General features: G+C 35.6%; 1 protein-coding gene and 1 pseudogene across 7 annotated transcripts in view; one reads left to right on the top strand and one right to left on the bottom strand.

Moving 5' to 3' along the window:
• NF1 (neurofibromin 1) overlaps positions 1 to 21,814 on the bottom strand; it is a 330,198-nt gene that overhangs the window by 159,778 nt on the left and 148,606 nt on the right. For 4 of the 7 annotated variants that reach the window (XM_070395208.1, XM_070395205.1, XM_070395211.1 and 1 more), the window contains 10 exons: positions 21,417 to 21,607; positions 16,544 to 16,650; positions 10,718 to 10,785; positions 10,394 to 10,469; positions 9,560 to 9,717; positions 8,259 to 8,432; positions 7,469 to 7,591; positions 6,478 to 6,552; positions 4,870 to 4,899; positions 315 to 446 (listed from right to left, as the gene is read on the bottom strand). In XM_070395208.1, coding sequence (XP_070251309.1) covers positions 315 to 446; positions 4,870 to 4,899; positions 6,478 to 6,552; positions 7,469 to 7,591; positions 8,259 to 8,432; positions 9,560 to 9,717; positions 10,394 to 10,469; positions 10,718 to 10,785; positions 16,544 to 16,650; positions 21,417 to 21,607 — 1,134 coding nt within the window. The remainder of the gene's footprint in view (positions 1 to 314; positions 447 to 4,869; positions 4,900 to 6,477; positions 6,553 to 7,468; positions 7,592 to 8,258; positions 8,433 to 9,559; positions 9,718 to 10,393; positions 10,470 to 10,717; positions 10,786 to 16,543; positions 16,651 to 21,416; positions 21,608 to 21,814) is intronic. The other 3 variants (XM_070395206.1, XM_070395207.1, XM_070395209.1) reach the window with 1 other exon arrangement.
• LOC138994523 (cyclin-dependent kinase inhibitor 3 pseudogene) lies at positions 10,920 to 11,658 on the top strand (annotated as a pseudogene).

Here is a 21,814-nt window from a genome sequence, read left to right as displayed (position 1 = left end):
AACTAATAAAAATATTTTGATTCATAAGGAAAAATTAAAGAAAAAGGAAACTAAAAAAGTGACATTAAGATTTTTAACAGCATTTTATGAGAAAAATTCTCTAAAAAAGTAAGTTCAACTCACTGAAATAGTGGAAAACCAACATCATAAACTAGTATTGCAACAATACTGCAGTATACAACATATTACAATACTTAATACAAAAGGAGGGACACATTTGATTTTCTAAAATAATCTAAACAGTAGGAATGGGATAAAGACATTGAAAACGCACTAGGAAGAAGGTGGGATTCAAAATTCATGATTAATCTTACCGGTGCCATTCGTATTGCTGGGTGTGCTCCACAGCCTTGCACTGCTTTATGAAGTGTTTCGCCAAACATATTTCGAAGTTCAACTGAGTGACAATATACGGCATCAATCTTTGGCCACCAATCCAATGCAGACTGGACAAAAACAGAGACCATAAGAAAGGGAAAGTACAAATTTGCATTGAGTTATATGCTCTGGTTATTACTGTAGTTTATGTTTTATCCTTTTGTGAGAAACTTTCTAAGACCATGCAAACACACACCACAATTTCCAATATCTTCAAATAGACTTTCAACAATAAAGAATTTAAATAAAAATTAATAATAAATAAAATGGGAAAATTTTTTCAAACAGTATCTTTAATTTGAACCATACATCTTTTAAAAAATATAATAATAAACATGAGACAAATTGTCTGCTTTATGAGCATGAGGATATAGACTGTCTCTTCTCACTGATAAGTTAGTGAATTTGAAAAACAGAGTCTTTAGAGAGCTAATTCTGTACCAAATCTTCTTTTATAAGTTTAATGCTTTACACATTTTAGTAACATATGCATATAAAGTCTATATTCTCCTGGGTAAGAATATGATTATTAAAGCTTTAAAAGAGATTAGTGGTTCAACACAATGTTGAAGGAATATGTGGAAAACAATCACTTATATGCCTACAAACAACAATGATAATCACAACATGGAATTAGTAAATGAGATAAAGCTATTAGTAAACCCATAAGCTTAATCTGATATGCAATGATGACACAATACATGAAAAGACTAATGATCACCACAAAGACAAATTTATTATAGCTAAATATTTTTTAAAAGCAATTATTTTATGTAAATATGTTCATATTTTGGTTTAATGAGTTTAGCTTTGATTCCCATTTTTAATGCCTATTTTATTTGAAAGTGTATCTTAGAAGTTTTATGTTAAAATTAATTAATACTATATTATGAAAAACGACAATTATGAAAATCAGTAAAACTATACAGTTTGGCCCAGTCAGTGTGGCTCTGTTGACTGAGCATGGACCCATGAACCAAGATGCCACCGGCACATGCCTGGGTCATAGGCACGCTCCCCCAGTAGGGGGTGTGCAAGAGGCAGCCAAATGAGGATGTTTCATTGATGTTTCTATTTCTCTATCCCTCTCCCTCTCTCTAAAAATCAATAAAAAACATTTTTTTAAAAAACTATAAAGTTTGTCTATCAGTTAACACAAAAATGACTGGATGAATTTTCACTACATATGGAGAATATGCAAGGAATGGAATGACTTAAAATAGAAACTTCCACCCTTGCCATTGTGGCTCAGCTGGTTGGAGCAGTGTCCTGTATACTAAAAGGTTGCAGGTTTGATTCCTGGTGAGGGCACATACCCAGGTTACAGGTTCTGTCCCTGGTCCAGGTGCCAACGGAAGGCAACCAATCAATGTTCTCTCCCACATCAGAGAAACAAATGTTTCTCTCTCTCTCTCTCCCTCCCTCTCTCCCTCCCTCCCTCCCTCCCTCCCTCCCTCCCATTCTCTAAAATATGTGTATATGTGTGTGGGCACTTCCAATTTATAATATTCCTGCTATAGAAAACACCTGAAAGAACAACTGAAATTTGTTGGTAATGGGAATTTAATAGCTTTACGTCCTATTCACACGTTCCTTCTTATTCCAAACTAAGCTAGTTAAATTCTCAACATTTAATTTTTTCATCCATAATTCTCAGAATATTTTCAGTAGCATCAAGTTTTATTACTTTAATCCAAAACTTTGAACTACTAACTCTATTTACTAGATAGTAAATTATACAACCAATTTACAATACATAATTTGAATATGAACTACAGTGAGGGAGGGAGGGACTCAAAAGCTGTGAGGGGAAAAATACTTTTGGGGGGATAATATGGTTGTTTCTGCTTTTCCTTCAACTCTTAGTTTATTTAAGCTAATTCCTAACAAATGATCAACGTTTATTTTGGTTATATAATGAATCCTTTAAATTTTGCTCAATTTGGTCATTTGACTTGTCCAAACAATCAGTACAGCATGATTTCCACACATTTACTAATGCTACGGCTTATACTCATCAGCTTAAAATTGAAAAGGCTGAATAATTACAAAATGTATTGAGATGAGGGTCCTCCTCACTCTACTGACCCCACAATATCTTGTCAGAAACTGATTAAAGAGATATGCATCTGAAGTGTACAATTCAACAAAACATCATCTGCATACTGCATCATGCACCCACTGCCCAAAGTCAAGTCTCTTTCCATTCCCACTTATCCCCCTTTGCCTCTTCTACCTCCCCCCCACCTCTGACCCTTTCCCTCTGGCTATCACCATATTATTGTCTGTGTCTATGTGATATATATATGTATATATGTGTAATACATATACTTTAATCCTTTCACCTTCTTTCACCCAGCTCCCAAATCCCCTCCCCTGACAGCTATCAGTTTAGTCTGTCTCATACATCCATGCTTCTGTTCTAGTTTGTTAAATTACTTTGTTGATTAGATTCCCCACATGTAAGTGAGTTCATATGACATTTGTCTTTGGCTTATTTCATTTAACATAATATTCTCCAGGTCCATCTAGGTTGTCGCAAAAGGTAAGATTTCCTTATTTTATATGGCCAAGTAGTATTCTATTGTATAAACGCACCACAGCTTTTTTATTCACTCATCTACTAATGGGCACTTGGGCTGTTTCCAAATCTTGGCTATTGTAAATAACACTGCAGTGAACCTAGGGGTGCACATATTCTTTTGAATTAGTGTAATTTAGGTACCTGCTGAAATTGTATCATACTACCAGGTGCACACTATAAAACAACTTGATTTTAACTTAAGATTTGATGATTTTAATAACTGATACTTTTCATAATTTATAAATTCATTTATCTTATAGTAAAAGTTAAAGATACACTTTCAAATAAAATAGGCACTAAAAACTAGGCACCATGTAGTTGGTAAAAATTTTTGTGTTTTGAGCAGTTATTAAATGTGTCATTTCTGAATCTAGTCAATCAAAGTAGACAATTTTTTTTCCTTGAAAACACTAAGTTTATTGCCAAACAAATAGCATTACTTTTACAATCTGATCAAACTATGTGCAATTCTCCAAGAGAGAATTTAAATAAATTTTCAAGTACCTTGGAAATAATTTCTTCAACCTCTCAAAAGAAAGAAACCATCTCATTCTCAATATGTGAACTAACCATAGAAAACTATAATAAGTTGCCATATGGAAAAAAACAGAATACTAAGTACTACACCAGCTATAGCATTTTCCACTGATGACTAAGACATTTGGTTCATATATATGTATATTATGCCTTTAATCTCCCAATTATAACAACATATATAAATTAGCCTAATGGAAGCCTATAAAGAGTAAGATCTTTTTTAAAAATATTTTTATTGATTTCAGAGAGGAGGGAGAGAGAGATAGAAACATCAATGATGAGAGAATCATTGATCGGCTGCCTCCTGCATGCCCCCAACTAGGGACCGAGCCCGAAACCCAGGCATGTGACCCCGACCGGAATCAAATCCAGGACCCTTTGGTCGACAGGCTGACGCTCTATCCACTGAACCAAACCAGCCAGGGCAAGAGTAAGATCTTAGCATAGATCTTGTAACTACAATTCATCTCTTATGACATGCCATAATAAAAATGGTGACAGTACTATGAGTACTACTGATGAAAGCTTACATTATAATAAAATTCAAATAGTGAGTAGACTTTCAGATTTTTTAAGAAGAAACAGTGGATATTTTAGATCTAAACACAGTACTTATGAACTGAGTATGAGTATGTTTCACGAAAGCAAAAACCAAACTGTAAATACCAACACGACTTCTGAATAAACTCTCAAAAACACATCAGCAAAACTTTTATCTTATTTGAGAAAGTGGTAATTTATTTATTTATTTATTTATTTTTAATTTACTTTTTTAGTCTATGAATTGGCTAAAGCACCATGGAAGAGGAAAACTTATGAGGTGTATTGAACCAAGAATCATTTAAAAGGAAATCTTACACTATGGATAAATTTAAGATTAGGAGTCCAAATGTCTAAGAAAATTTTCATGTAATTTCAATATAAAATATTTTCATAATTAACTGCCTTTATAAACAGTCCTTTTCGGTCAGAAAGTACTTCACATTCAGTATCTATTAGCCTCAAACCAAAGGGAGGAAAAAGCCCAACAACAAACAATTTATCAAATAGTCTATAATTATAAAGTATCATTATCAAAGGTATAACTTTAAAAGATACTTTACACACTCAAATTTATATTTCTTTTCAAGCTATTCATCTAAAGCTTACTGATGCTTAATATTTTAAAACTTAGTCAATATAGATTTTTCTTTATAAAAATAGGTTTCACATTGATGTGACTTTTGATACAGACACACTCCACCTTCACACATGCAGTACTCGTCAGAGTAGAGGAGGATGCACGACCACTTCACCGTATACACTGAGGCATGCATGAAGTACCACTCCAGGCATGCTTTAAACCCACAAAGAGCAGCTCAGCCACTTACAGCAGTGCCAAGTCCATGCTTGAAAGTGCTCTATATAGTCAATTGTAGACAAAAATATTTTACAATTAAAGTAACTAGCCACAAAGTATCAAAAAAGTTTACTTTTGTTTACTAAATATAAGTTTTAAGCATTTATGTAAAACCATACACTCTAATAAATGGAATGTTTTTAGTATTATGAGCCAAAGGGGGGAAATGTAATAATATTTTATTTCTGAATTACACATAAACTTGAGGGGGGAGATCATCTTTTTTTTTTTAATGGCGTTGAAAGTAAACCTTGAGGATATAATGTACTGTCTCATTACACTGGTAAAAGAAAAAAATTTTAAGTTTTTAATATAAACATACCTTATCTACAATTAGATTCATGAAACTTTTCCTTTGGAACAAATTGTATTCAATGTTACTTCTACCTATCAGTGTAATTTAATTCACTGATAGTCAACTGAGGGTCAACTGAGGGAGGTGTTATTGTCTCGGGCAATTTTAGTTATTCATAATGTCTGGGTGTGGGGAGAGGGAAGTGTCACAAATATGGCAGGATGCTAAACATCCTGCAACACACAAGCAGTCCTACACAACGAAGAATTATTCTGCCCAAAACACTGCTAGCACCCCATTGAGAAAAATTAAATGTGTCACTAAATAGCTTTATTAGTAGTTATTTTTTCCCTTCAAAAATGAATAAAAGAAAATGTGGGCAGACTTTTCTGTAATTCAACACATCTAAGGCAAATAAAGATGGGAAGGTATTTTAACTCACCAGAGACACACTCTTAAAATGGAATCTGATGATAAAGAGGACAAATATAGCTAAATCATCAATTATTAAAGTCCTTTTTAGGGCAGAAAATGGGAAAAAGTAAACCAATTTATATAAGTGTGAACACATATAAATAGATAAAAGTCGAGCTATGATAAATAACACTTGAGAACTCTCAAAAGGTGATTGTTCATAATTAGAAGAACAGAATTTTTTAAATCAATGGTTCAAATTTGATAAGGTTTCACTATCTTTCTATTGAATGTACTCATATCAGAGTTGAAGGTTTTACAAGTATCTTTTAATAAATTTGCTTATTTTGTCTAATATGGCTTTGTAACATGTGAATACCTCTATTTAAGTACGTTAATATTTCATTTGTTTAAGGAAGACTAAAAAGTACAATTAAATATGATGTCACCATTTTTTAATGGTGTATTGAATGGACTACTACTTTTAATTTAAATGGTAAGGTGAAAAGTCAGAACATATCAAATGCTGGGGAAAAGCTAAGAATATTAAGACTATGTGACAAGTTTTGGAAAGAAAATCTTAAGTTATATTTTCAGTGGCACTTTCTCAAGGATATTGGATCCAAATTAAATGTTTTAGGTTTAATCTTTTCAAAGGATCCTATTAACTCCACCTTCCTCAATAAGGGCCCTCAGGTCAGACTGATTATGAAAAATATAATTGTATATAAGTTTACTAGATATTAATAACCACCGATGATAAATCTTCCTATATCATATATCTAAATTCAGAACCTTCTGTAAATAAAGAATATCTTTCTTAAAAAGAAATAAAAATGTAAGTAATTTAGCAATACCTTTTGGACTTACATTGGTGATGATTCGATGGAGGGAATTTACCAGCACATAGTGAAATGTAGAAGGGGAATTCTGAGCCAGGCAGATCTACAGAGGGCAGAAAAAAATAGCAGATTATTTCTGTGAAAAATATTCAGTAACGCAAATGAGAACAAAAGAAAAAACAAAACTAACAAAAAAATTTTAAAAATAGAATTTTTAAAGTCTTTAAACTAATATTGATATACTAGAGGCCCAGTGTACAAAATTAGTGCACTGGGGGGGGCGGGGGGGTGTCCCTCAGCCCATCCTGCACCTCTCCAATCTGGGACCCCTTGGGGGATGTTCAACTGCCAGTTTAGGCCCGATCCCATAGGGACTCACAATCCGGGACTGCTGGCTCCCAACTGCTCGCCTGCCTGCCTGCCTGCCTGCCTGATTGGCCATAATCGCTTCTGCCTGCCAGCCTGATCACCCCCTAACCACTCCCCTGCCAGCCTGATCAAAGCCTAACTGCTCCCCTGCTTACCCGATCGCCCCCAATTTCCCTCCCCTGCTGGCCTGTTGGCCCCAACTCCCCTCCCCTGCTGGCCTGGTCCCTCCCAACTGCCCTCTCCTACTAGCCCAGTCACACCTAACTACCCTCCCCTGCCGACCTGGTTGTCCCTAACTGCCCTCCCCTGCTGGCTTGATCGCCCACAATTGCCCTACCCTGCCAGCCATCTGTGGCTGTGGGCATCGCCATCTTTGAGGGTGTGGCAATCAATTAGCATTTCCTTATTGGCTGTGGGTGCCGCCATATTTGAGGGCGGGGCAGTCAATTAGCATATTCCCTCCTTATTGGCTGTGGGTGCCGCCATCTTTGTGACTGCATGAGGGTCAATTAGCATATTCACTCTTTATTAGATAGGATAATAGTGAGCAATACCAGTATGGGTGTAACATTCATCTTTCTAGTCTTTTCACATTTATAAAGGATCAATAGCATCAGTGAATATAACTGGATAAAAACCAATGCTCTCACCTTAAAGTGTTGGTTGTTGTGAGGGCTTATACGAAAGCAAGAAACAAGGCAGTCAATCATTAGATCCACATCTGCAGGCTGGCTGCCTCTTGAGAATGGTTTGCTTGGATTAAAGAGCAGGTTCTATGAAAATCCCAATAGAAAACAAAAGCCTTTAAACAATCATGCAGTCTTTCTCTTTCTAGCATTTAATAATATCAATACATCATCCACATTGATGGCAGTAGCATTCAGTTGCCAGAAGAAGCACAAAGCACTAATATTATGGTTCATCAGTCTGATAAAATTCTTACTATACCATATATAATCCCTTTCAGGTCCTAATATATTATTTTAAAACCAAGTCAGAATATTTATGCTAATTTAAGAAAACTCATTAATTATGTGTTTTCTTCATATTCTACACCACTTTATTTAGCCTGAGGAACAAGTAACAACAAAAGCAGATCCTATGAACTCATTATCAAAGAAGACTCAGAACTTTAGTGTTAGCAGTGATCTTTGACAATTTAGTTTAACCCTTTGAGTGCCAAACAATATCCTAGGAACTATGCTAAAATTGCCAAAGCATTTTTGCTGATTTTCCTTAGGTGCCATCGGTCAATAAAGAGTGAACTACTAGCATCTAATAGTGACACTGCAGAGCGTGATAGCGCTCCCGGCACTTTTGGCGAAAGACAGGAGCGCAATTGCGCTCCCCGGCATTCTAGGGGTTAATACTTATACTTGAAGTTTACTTCCCATTTAATTTTTTTTAAAGTTTACAGTAAAGAAATAATAAGGATGTTACCTTAAGATCGACCACCATAGACTGAACTAGTAGGAAAATGACGGAGTTATCTTCCCAATTGATGTAGGTACTTGCTTTACACAATTTGACACAGGCAATTGCAGCACTTTCAGTCAGTTGCCTGCTTCCTCCATGGCCAGCAAGTGCTTTACGTAGACTGTCCAGAAACAACTTCTACAGAATTCAAATACAGCAAAAAGATAATATATGAAGTTTCTCAGATTTCAGATTTATCTAATAAAGTAGCAAAATATCAGCCTCTAAAAACTGTACTCTAAAAATACATAATTGATATCCATGGGTTTTAATTTCTCACTGAAAGGAGTTGTCTTTTTTTTTAATTAATTAATTTATTTTTTACAAGGGGTAGGGGTGGGCGATGGGGGAGGGGGGGGAAGCGGGTGCCGGAGACGGGCGGGAGCTGGTAGGGTCGGGATGGGAGAAAACCTCAAGGAGTTGTCTTTTAAATATTTCTCGAAGCCAAAGAATAGAATCTGTTCTTCACATTCTTTGTTGAATTATTAAAGAAACATAAGAAACAGTCCTTCCCAAACAAGGGAATTCACTGCTCAACCTTAATTCAGCTAATATTCTTTTTTACATTATCCTTAATTCCTAAATATTAATTTGTTTTGGTTATGGTCTATGTCAAACTGTTCATTTTTACCTAAAACTCCAGGCTATATCTAACCTTCAGTCTTCTAACTAAGGATATATCCTAAGGCTGACTTATTGCTCTAAATTCTGTTCCTCGCAAGAAGTTATCCCTTCTTGTGATCTCAAGCTCTCTTTGCACTAACAAAATTCTCCCTTTGGATTTTCTTCTAAATAAAACTTACAAGTATTCTCAAATATAACATGCCAAAAGCTAGTAACTAAACAACAGAATATACATCCTTCTCAAGTACACATGAACAATGTCCAGGATAGACCACGTTAGGCAACAAAACAAGTCTTAATAAATTTTAAAAGACTGAAGTCATATAAAATATCTTTTCTGATCACAATGAAATGAAACTAGAAATCTCAACAGCAGCCCAGCTGGTTGAGCACTGACTTATGCACCAGTCAGGGCACATGCCCAGGCTGCAGGCTTAATCCCTGGTGGTGGCGTGCAGGAGACAGTTGATCGATGTTTCTCACATTAATGTTTCTCTCTCTCTCCCTCCCTAAAAATAAATAAAAACATATTTTAAAAAAAGAAAAAAATGGTCCCCTGAACTATCATCTTTACAGAATACACCCCTTGAGTAAAATAAACTGCTTCACATCTGGACATATGGAAATAATTTTGCCCTCACCTTATTCATGTTGTTTTCATCAACCACATCCCTGGATATATCCTGGATTATTTCTGGACACAAGATAAGAAGAATGATTTGTAGTGGCCAAACTGCTGCTTTACGTTTGGTGCTTTCAGCAAAACCATCCACCAAGTCAAAAAGCTTTTCTGCACACTCTATGTAAAAAAATGTAAATAGTAAATGATTTTATTAGACGAGAAGAAAGTCTCTGACATTATCCAAAAATGCAAAGGCCACATATTTAGAATATAAACTTGGAAGTTCACGTAAACAATTAGACAATTCATTCAGGTAAGCAGACAAGCAATGTTCTAATGTCCATGTATTAGAAGAGCTATCTTGATCCATCCTAGAAAAATCCACATTTTAGAATGGCCAAACTTGTGTTTAGTCTCAATGTGCAGGGTCTCATGTGAAGTCTGATATACCCAAGGAAGAAGGTCTGGACAGCTTCAGAAATCTGTATTCTTTGCCTTGCAGTTGGGCCTGCAGAATTCTAGGTAAGGATACTACTACTTTATACACATCTCCCTAAATACAAAATAAAGCCGCAGAGCACAATAAAGTGCTTCTCTACAATGAAGAGCCATCAAATATCCCATCCACAACTCTAATGAAAGATCAGAGCTTCATTTCAAATGTCTTTATCCATTTGCTCAAGGAAAAGAAAGGGTTGAGGATAATTTAGAAATATAAGAGAAAAATATTTCCTATTTGACATCTGTTGATAAGATGTAAAAGCACCTTAATAACAAAAGATAACTTGGAAATTGATAGGTTCCTACTTCATAAGTAAGAGTTTAAAAGACAAAAAACCAATCTTATCCTTACCAGCCATATCTGTCTGTGGAATCTGGTATAGCTTTGTAAATTCATCTGGATAATTTTCTACCCAGTTCCAAAATGCCTACAAATAATAAAACATGTTTTTACATGAAAGCAAGGATATTTTCTTAACATAGTAAATAAAATGGCACACAGCTTCAATTATATCACAAACTACTAATATCTTTCATAAGACTATTACAATGCACTTCCCTAAAAATTAATGTAAAATGATTATTCAAGCCATGACTTTTTAATTCAAAATTGTAAAGAGAGCAACATTTATAGCTAAGTTAACAAAACTGTAATGCCAAAGAAGTTATGACTTACTTTTTCCAGGCTATTTATAACAGCTAACTGTGCAACCTTCTTTAGGGCTTTAAATTTAAATGCTGTTTCTGGGGGGAAAAAAAGTTTTAAAAATTAACTCTAGAAAACAAATACAGTTCAGAGCTACTGGTAAAAAACAAAACTTTGTTCCACTATTATTTGTAAGCAATGTAAAAACAAAGACAATTAATAAAAACCAAAAATGCACTGGCAATGTCCACTAAAAACAAAACTCAACACAAAGTATACATGGCAGAGGTGGGGCAGCCAGGGTGAAGCACCTAGCTCATTGCAAACAAGTGAGTTTGACTCATCAGAGGAAGAGCCTATTGAAGATGAACAGACTCCAATTCAGATATCATGGCCACCCCTGTCACAAGTGAATTGTTCTCGGTTTCTCGGTTTATGTGCTCTTCCGTTATAAATTTAAAAATACTAGAAGAAATATTCAAAAAGATACTGAAGAACTAAAGAGCTATGGTATACACGACATATTGTTTTCTGCATCAGAAGGGAACTATCAAAATATAGAGTCCCAAACCTCTTGGACCTCTACCAGTAGTATGGAATAATCACTCAGCATCATCCAATCCCAGTTGGAAGGACTCCTGACATGGCCAGCTGCTGTGAAATAATGGAGGGCCTTAAAATCTGCCTTAAAAATAACAACAAAAAAACAAAAACACCTTAATACACTGTTAGGGAGGAGTTGGGAGATCTTGTCTTGTAGCCATTCTCTTGTCTCCTACTATACCTGTCTGACAGTATTACCACAGCAAGCCATAGAGAGCCTGAGAGACCTATGAGGATCTGGAGCAATACAGACCATAAAGCAATATAATTATCTTCACAAGTTCCAGGACAAACTAGCTATACATCTATCATCAATAGATTCACTATCAAGGTCTGTATCTAAGGGGGGGAAAAAACAAGAATATTGAACAGGATGTATAAATGACCATGTCTGAAATTTAAAAGTTCTCTAAGATAATTTGTATTGATGTTAAACTACTGATGTTATCAACTTGAGTGTAAATGTATATATGCAAATATTCCTAATGCTTTTATTAATAAAAAAGTAAATATGCCTTGAACTTCAAAGATGGTTGTGTTTTTTCCCCTTTGTTTTGTTTTTAAACTTACTTTTAAAAAAATATGAAACAACTTTAAAATTTTAAACATCATCCATGATGCTACCATTTGGAGATAATCACAGTTAACAGTTTGATGAGTTTTCTTCCATCCATTTTTCTATGCACATATAAGACAAATATATTTACCATAACTGAGATCATGTAGGCTAGATATAATCTACTCTTTTCATTTCACATAGTATTCTAAATTTTTCCATGTCATTAAAAATTCTTCATACATATATTTGACGGCTCTATATACAATAGTAACTATTACTTGACAATTACAACATGCCAGGTACTTTCAATCTAATATATTTAATTCTTTCAAAATCTAATGCTTTCAGACATTACAGATGAGCCAACTGTCTCTGAGGTTACAGATCTAATAAATGATTACATTGGACTTCAAAGCCATAGTCTTTTCAATATGCTTTGATATCTTTCAGAATATTTAAGTCAATATATTAAGTCATTGGTTATTTAAACATTTTCCAATTGTTATATATTAAGATATGCCCAATATCTCACTATTATAAACTAGAAAGTTCATGCACTGGAGGGGGGGGGGTCCCTCAGCCCGGCCTGCCCCCTCTCACAGTCTGAGAGCCCTCAGGGGTAGGAGGTCACCTGGCGATCAGGAGAAAGCGACACCCCCATCACACCTCTGCTGCTGCCACTGCCGGCAGTGCAAGCCTCAGCCGGCCCTGGTTACCTGAGCCTTGGGCCGGCCCTGGGCGGCTAAAGGGACTGGGGGACTCCGAAGGCAGGCACCCCAGCGGGGCTGAGAGGACTGGGAGCCGCCATCTTTGAGGGTGTGGCAGTCAATTAGCATATTCCCTCCATATTGGCTGTGGCGCCATCTTTGAGGGTGGGACAGTCAATTAGCATATTCCCTCCTTATTGACTGTGGGCACCACCATCTTTGTGACAGCGTGAGGGTCAATTAGCATATTCCCTCTTTATTAGATAGGATAAACTAACAAATACTTTTATATCCAAACTAGAGGCCCAGTGCATGAAAATTCATACACTGGAGGGAGGGGGTCCCTCAGCCCAGCCTGCCCCCTCTCCCAGTCTGGGAGCCCTCAGGGGTGGGAGGCGACCCGTAGATCAGGGGAAGGCGATGCCCCATCACACCTCTGCTGCTGCCACTGCCGGCAGCACAAGCCTCGGCCGGCCCTGGTTACCTGAGCCTCAGGCGGCCCTGGGCAGCTGCCATCCAAGGCTTGCCTGCACCTTGGGCCAGGCCTGGGTGGCTGGGTGGCTGAGGGGACTGGGGGACTCCAGAGGCAGGTGCACGGGGCTGAGGGGACTGGGTGCCGCCATCTTGTGGCTGTGGGTGCCACCACCTTTGAGGGAGGGGCAGTCAATTAGCATATTCCCTCATTGGCTGTGGGTGCCGCCATCTTTGCGATGGTGTGAGGGTCAATTAGCACATTCCCGCTTTATTAGATAGGATTTTTCCTACATTACTGATTATTTCTTTAAGGTAAGTAAATGTCAGGGCTTTTTTTTTCTGGCCTTGCAAATAACTTGCTCTCCAGGTCAATTTTAAAACATATCCCTCCAATATTCTTTGCTCTTGCTCTCCTTTGATTTCAAATGATGGCATGACATTTCACAGTGCTCTTAAGCCTTTTTGCCTTCCTATCTTCATCGACTTTTATCTCTTGACATCTTAAATGCATTATACACAGTAATCTATTCTCAATTCCAATGTATAGATCTTTTATTAGTCCATTTCTACAAGTTTCTGATTGAACATCCTACTAATACCTCAAACTCAATAATCTAAAGCTGAATTTATCATTTTCCTGACCACCTTCTTCTCTGCTACCCACCCTTCCTTTCCTTTCCTGCTTTAATCAGTTTGCTCTGTAATACTTAGTAATACTTCTCTTTAACTTCATAATCTAAATTAATCACCAAATGCTATGTGATGTATTCTATTCAAATGCTATATATTCTACTTCTTAAATACCATACCAAATTGGTCCCCATACTACCCCATTCTATCCAGACCTCCACTACCCTCATTATTTTTCACTCACATTACTACACAAACTAGTCCCAGAATTTCATGTAACCTTCCATCAAACCATCCGGCAAATTTCAAGCAAAATGAAATATCTAAAATAAAATACTAATCCCACCTTAAAGCCTTTCATCACTTCCCATGGCCACTAAGTTAAAGCCTCATAAGCCACAAGCACAGTAGTGTAGGAGTTAAGTACTTTGGTCCTAGAGACTGACAGAAGTGATTTGTAGTTTTACCCTGCTACTCACTAGCTCTATGACCTCTGAAATGTTACCTCCTAACACTCAATTTCCTCAGCTACATAAAGGATAACACTACTACCAGCTTCCCAGGATTACTATAAGGACTGATGATAAAAAGCATGTAAACTACATAGCATGATGTGTGGCACATACTGAAAATGAACAATTACTACATTTTTATTAATGTAATCTGACCTACTCTTATACCTCCATATCTTGCTCTTTTCCTCTTAACATTTCTTACCCACAAAAATGGATATTTCTTCTCTTACTTTATGCTCATCCTATTTGAGTTTGCCACACTGCTTTGCAAATAATTTGATAATTATGTCTTTGTCTCATTAACCAGGCCATATAAGATGTGTAGGGACAGATTCACTATTTTATTAATCATTGTAAGCCCAACAATTAGCATGGTTTCTTCCACAGTTTCTCAACATATACTGTTGAACAGAATTTAAAACACATTATTTCTTTTACTATTCATATTATGGAAAGTTTCTATACCTTTTGCCATTGTAACCTAGCGCTATCCTTTGACGGCCATTTTAATATTGCCTTTATAGATGACATATTTATCAGCACAGAATCTAAATTTATGTTCATGGGGGAGCAGGATTCGATGGGAATAACTTACCACAATAAAAACAGTCATTTATCCACACATTTAGTTTCTTTTCACTTGGGCATAGAGAACCATCTCAATTAATTGTTATGGATTACACATTTCGAAAAAAACTGAGGTTTTAAACAATATTCATTAACAACCTGGATTAGATTTATTTCCAAAATTTCTCTGAACAGTTAAGAAAAATCATAAAACCCCATTTATATTTCTTCAATTTTAAACGTAGAAGTCTCTAAATTTTATCATTCACTTCCTTCACTTCTCAATGTTTAATGATACTAACATCTTGAAATTTCAACTATGAATTGAGTGGTGGTTCACAGTAATCTAAAATAATTGCTAAGCAATTATCCATATCTTGATGTAATAGCTAAAATAATTCTTTTTTGCCTGACTGGCATGGCTGTGGTTGAGCATCAACCTATGAACCAGGAGGTCACAGTTCGATTCCCGGTCAGGGCACATGCCTAGCTTGCGAGCTCATCCCCAGTGTGGGGCATGCAAGAGGCAGCCGATTGATGATTCTTTCTCATCACTGATGTTTCTATCTCTCTCTCCCTCTCCCTTCATTTTTGAAATCAATAAAAATATATTTTAACATAAATAAATAAATAAATAAATAAATAAATAAATTCATTTTCCCCTTTATTAATGTCACTGAAAAGTGATTTAATTGTTGCTTGGCTTTATAATGTTAATTACCTAAAATCATAAATTCTGAACAAGGGTAATAGAGATGGAACACAGCCTTATAATATTCATCCAAGTAGGTATAGCCTTTTCACATCTCTGATGAACCAGTTATTGAGTTTAAGCAAATGGTAAGAAAACTACACAACATATTTTGAAAATTACACTGCAGAACTATTGAGGTTTTCAAAGTTAATGTAACTAAGTCTCCTTTTAGGTCAGACAGTAAAAAATATTGACAATTCCTTAATCAATATACAAAATAAAATAAAAAGTGGTGTGAATCATAAGATTTCACATTTAAGTTAAATAAAACTAAAAAAATATTTTTGTGTGAAATGAATTTAAGTATTTATACTCAATGTATATATGCCCATTAATAATGCCCACTGATTTATATCAACACTTCCCAACTTACCAAAAAAAAATCAATTCTTTCTGATAGTTTATTTCAATCAACATCATCATAAAAGCACTTTCCAAAGATTTAAAATGACAATCAAGAATTATAATATCCCCACACAGGTCTACTATTGACATGTTCTAAAAGGAAGTAAAACTAAGCACTGAAAGCATAAGAGACTTTGTAATACTGCAAAGTCAGTTAAGTAAATAACGGAGCTGAAAACAGAAATGTTAGAAATAAGGTTCCCAACTCAATTCCTCTTCTCATCATACGATCACGTACTTCTGGTTCTTCAGCTTCTGAAATAAAACTTTGTTATCCTGCTAAACTATCTGCTTTTAGCTCTACAAAAGCTGAACAGTAACTTCTGAAACCTATAGCTATCCTTAAGAGATAAAATTCTAAAAATATTAAATAAAACCACCCTTATATACTCTTTATTAAAAGCAAAAATTGTAGTTAAACAAATCTTTCCATTGCCAAGATTTAAGATACTAATTTTATCTATTGTATGGTTTTCAAAGTTTCAAAAATTACTGAACCATAAGTATCATTATCCATTTCTCAGGGACATTTGCATTATAAAATCCACTTTGATGTTCTAGCTCAACACAACTAGTACATTCAAAATACTGGTTTTTCACCCACAGTGATGAATCGCAGCTATGTCAGACATTTAAACTTACCCTTCAGGAGTCGTTTTAATTTCGCACAATCCACATTGATATACTGTAACAATTCTATATCATGAACATCAACATTGTCTTCCGAACAAACAGTCAATTCCTGTAACCTGAAAGTAAAAACCAAAAATAATTTATCAATTTAAGTCTTAGGACAGTCAAAAATTCTGAATTCAACAGATTTTTCTCACCTCAATGATGAGTTATAAGAGAAAATACAAATATAAGAAATCAGAGAATAAATAATTATGAAAATCTAAGAAAGATAATTTAGGGGATAGGATAAAAGAAACCATGATAATCCAGTAAACTTCACTATGTATATGTTTATCAAATGATACTTTAAATATGTACAATTATTTTTCTAAAAATCATAACATACTAATAACTGTTGAAGCACAGTAAGAGATTTAAAATACTCTTCTCACCCTAGCCGGTTTGGCTCAGTGGATAGAGCATTGGCCCGCAGGCTAAAGCGTCCGGGTTCGATTCCCAGTCAGGGAACCCCCAAAAAATAAAATAAAATACTCTCCTCTCTGCTATGTGTGTTTTTAATTTTGTTCTATGATAAAAAGTTTTTAAATTTCAAATTATAAGTAAAATATGAAATTTTATTAACGTCTTTCAGAAGCATGAGTGGTACAGTAGTCCCCCCTTATCAGAGGTTTCACTTTCTGGGGTTTCAGTTACCCAAGGTCAACCACACTCCAAAAATATTTTTTAAAATTCCAGAAATGAACAATTCATAAGCATTAAAGTGCATGATGTTCTGTGAAGCATGATGAAATCTCATGCTGTCGGTTCTGTCCCATCTGCTCTGTGCCATCTTTGAAAACTCTAGAAAATTTTCAGTCACCAGAGGCTTTGTTTTATGGGATTTTGTTGCATTTGCACATGTAAAAATAGACAACTTTTGTGTATTTCCTGAATCTAGTTCACTGATTCCATAACAGAAGTTTTCCAGAATAAGCCAGTTTCTTATCTTTCAGGGGACAGAGTGCTCTGGGATCTATAAAATACATGTTTCAGACAACTGCATTTGCTATTTCATTAGCTTGTGCCAGAAAGAGAAGCTGATGACCACTCACCTAAAATACCACTCTGATGGTTTAATTTAGAGATACCTTATGACATTGCTGCATAGCAATAGGTAACTTAAAATATGCAAGTATCTAGATTGGCAGTTCTTTCTAAAGACTCATTTTATATCTTATATATAGTAGATGAATCAACATCATGAAAATTGGTTGTGTTGGACCATTCTACCTGTGTACAGATGCTTTTCTTTTAGAATTAACATTAGCTAGCTTTTGATATTCCTGATCTTTGCTTTTCTTAAAGGGAATATGAGCTACAGATCTTAAGATAACTTCATTATACTGCTGAAATATGCCATATGCTATGGCTTAGAGTACTCTCTTATGTAAAGGATTAGCTGCTTTTTCCACAGAATAACTGTACAACTGCACTCAACCTAATTGTTTTTTTTAATGGGAGGGCGCCTGTGGAACATCTAATTTGACATACCAACAGTAGCAAAGGCTCAATGACTTTAAAAGTTCTATCAGTTTTTGTTTTTTTGGTTTTGTTTTGTTTTTACAAATCTGCTGGGGTTTTTTATGGCTTCTTATTCTTTTTAATAGTTTTAAATTTCTTCTCATATGTCTCCAATAATTTAAAACATTACTTTATATTTTCTTTAAGATTATTAAATGAGCTCATATATTTGCATATGCTAACTCTTATTCATAGTGGATTGTTAACTCTCTGTTTTGTAAACTCTGACTGCAAATACATCTCTAGTGCAGTCAGTATTTTCTTTGGGGATTTCTTAAAGCTTGGGGCTATGGAAGTGTCCTAGTCATGGTTTTGCATTTGCTTTTGCCAGGGTCTCAGCTCTGGACATGTATTTTTTTATAACTCCTCAGACCCAGATTGTCTGGATAGTATAAATGTGGACCTCAAACTCATAAGGTAATGGCCCTCGGCAACTTAACCCCTACCCTAAGCTTAGGCAGAGCAAATGAACTTCTTGTGCTGGTAGTTCTTTTTCCCCTTCCTCCCTCCATTCCTTCCCCTCTCTCTCCTTCTTTTCCTTCTTTCCTTCCTCCCTCGCATTCTCCCTTCATTCCCTGTTCTCTTGCTCTCTTTTTTTAAGGAGTGCATAGCTCTTTCTAGTCACATTTTATACAAGACCCCAGTTCTACTCCCTGCATTATTAGGTTACAGGCTTTGTATCCAGTTCCATTTGGATATTAGCCCCAAATCCCTGGGTTAAGGAGAGAATAAAAACCTAACCATCTTCACCCTTCTTTTGTTGCAAGGCCAGGTCAAGCCTTCAAAACCATCTCTGGTTTTCATTTCTGGACCTGGTGGATGGGGTTGGTGGGTGGTGTTTGCTTTACATTATTACTATATATTTTAAATACCATTCTGTTGTTATTCAGTTTACCTGGCCTTTCTAGATGTTGTAGTGACAGGTTCTTCTACTTCATTTCTTTTGCTCAAACTACTCTTTATTCTATTTATCTGCTTCAGAAATGATGTTTAAACTTCAAAAAATATCCCTTCCTATGGAAATAACTGACTATTAAAAGGAGTTAAATTTTTCTTCCATTTTTCACAAACAACCACAAGAGCCAGCTTTTCAAATTTATTTAGTTGTGTTTCCTAAGGAGCCATATTCCATATTTCTAGGCACTTTGCATCAGCTATGAAATTTTTAGCATGTTAATCAGTAATGAGGACCTTCTGATTCCCAGTGTGATGAACTGCTCATCTTTTCTTACCCTGATGATATGAAGAACTTTAGTGTAAGTGCATAGACTAATTTTAATGTTAGCTATACATCTGTAGGCTAAAGCAATGAAAGGATTTGAGAAGGAAGAAGTGAGATTAATTTCATTTTCAACTAAGGTTTAGTGTGATGATTAATATCAGTTTTAAACTAAATGGTTACAATTTGAGTTAATATTATGAATAAGATCATGCAGTATTTGTTCTTCTTTACCATCTCTCTCTCTTCAGATATAAAAATTAGTAATTCCATTCTACTGCTTACACTTTTTATATTAATTGAAATAATGGGTATGCCTCATTAAAAAGCATAATTCAATACATTAGCAATACCATCTTTTCAAAAGCTGGTGTCTGTAGTTGTTATTGAAAAAAAGAAAACTTTAACCTCTTTTATTTAGACTTAAGTGAATTTTTACATCAGTGTAAAAATCTATACTTTTGTTCTTTTATAAACAAATCATGCTTGGATAGACAAAAGACATTGTATTCTTTTGATCATTTTCTACCTTCAATGTAAGATTATTTCATATAGTAAGGCTGGACTAATAATCACCTAAGCAAAAAAGGAATTTTTTTTTTTTTGCACCTCTGATTCCGTAGGTGTTTGTTACCTTGCTGCTTCAACCAGTGTATGATTCCCCAGAATATGAAATGTCATCACTCAAAAGATTTCATGAAGACATTGTATATTATATAAACATTACCAAACATCATCAATTATACTGTAGCATTAAATAACATTTTAGTTTCTTTGCACTGGGAATTCTGTGAGCAGATAAAAGAATATTGTCTAGCAATCATGATCATAGAAATGCCATTTTTTATTTAAAAAACTGAAGGTTTTTGAAGTTAGCCAATTCCCCCAAAGTACCACGGCACAAATTCTCAATTATTATGCATGTTCTCATCCACACCTATTAGAAAACTACAGAAGAATAAATACCTCTGACTGATTGAAGTCCACTATTCACACAACATAGACTTGTTAAAAGATGCAGGTACCAATAAGCAAAGAGGATTGTTTTCTCTATTCAGCATTATTCTTTGACTAGTGGCCCAGTGCACGAAATTCGTGCACATTTAAAGGGGATTAATAAAAGGAGATATTTTAATATTGCTATTTGCCCTTTCTCCATAATAGAAGTGTCAGAGATGAAAAAAAATTAGTAAAATGTGTATGAAAATCTTCCTCTTGTCAGAGTCTGGGGCACGCTGCGGGTCAAGTCCCCGCACACCCACAGTACCTCAAAATCACGCGAGATCCAGACCCAGCCGGCCCCACTCCTATTGGGCGAGATCCAGACCCGCCAGCCCCACCCTTGTCAAGCCCCGTGAGGCGGGGGGCGCAGCCTCAGTCTCCTGGCCCGGCGCCAGATTGGAGGTGCAGCCTCAGGGCCCCTGTCAAGGTTTCTACTTGACAATTATTCTCTTCCTTGAGCTTCCATATTTTTGAGACATTTTGGCTTAGGGGTTTGTTTGTTTGTTTGTTTTATAACTTAGGCTCTTGTGACAGAGGTCCTCAAACTTTTTAAACAGGGGGCCAGTTCACTGTCCCTCAGACCGTTGGAAGGCCGGACTATAGTTTACAAAAATCTATGAACAAATTCCTATGCACACAGCGGCGGCAAAAACACCAGGCGGGCCGGATAAATGTTTTCGGCAGGTTGCATGTGGCCCATGGGCCGTAGTTTGAGGACCCCTGGATAAGGAGTAGAGCTGTGAGATCACTAGAATTCTGACTACTCATCAATTATTCTATCTGATTGGTTAATTTCATTTAAAGAAATAATATGTTAAAAAGTCAAAAATTCATTCCTAATGTTTAAAGGGGAAAAAAGCGTGGTCATGGGTAACATTTCCTAAAATTTAGACTTTTGATTTTTGTAACAGTTCTCATATTTAATTGTACACACCACTATCACAGTAATAAAAATTTCAAAGAAATCAATGCATAAAATTTCTACAAAAGCTGAGTTCAAACTCATTTCTGTCAACTTTTAATTTTTATGCAGATGATAAGAAAAACTTCTAAAATGTGTATTACTTACAATAGTCCTATGTAGATTTACACACTAACCTGGTAGAAATGCGACTAAAGACTGCATTGAAGTTGTTGCAGCTGAGAGAAAATAAAACTCCAGAGGCAGAATTCCGAAGTTCAGCTGCATGTTGGTTTCCTTCACGACAGGTGTGAAGAAAATGGCAGATTTCTGGCAGCAACTGTTTGACCAGCATTGTTTCATCTAATCTCATTGTGTCCTTTGGTTGCTAAAATAGAAATAATCACAATTCTAAAACTTCCTTAAATTCACATGTAAATATCTTCTATTATGAAAATTTTCAAATACATGAGTTGAAATAGAAAAACAAACACCCATATATACACTCATCACCTAATTAGATTCAATAATTGTTAATATTTCATCAAGCTTGCTGTATATACAGTCTAATAAAGAGGATGGTTCCATCTTTCGC

Source organism: Myotis yumanensis, unplaced genomic scaffold (genome assembly GCF_028538775.1).
Source record: "Myotis yumanensis isolate MYYU_CA2020_CCGP unplaced genomic scaffold, mMyoYum1.0.hap1 SCAF_16, whole genome shotgun sequence".
Classification (NCBI taxonomy): Eukaryota; Metazoa; Chordata; class Mammalia; order Chiroptera; family Vespertilionidae; genus Myotis; species Myotis yumanensis.
This window is presented reverse-complemented; position numbering and strand designations above follow the sequence as displayed.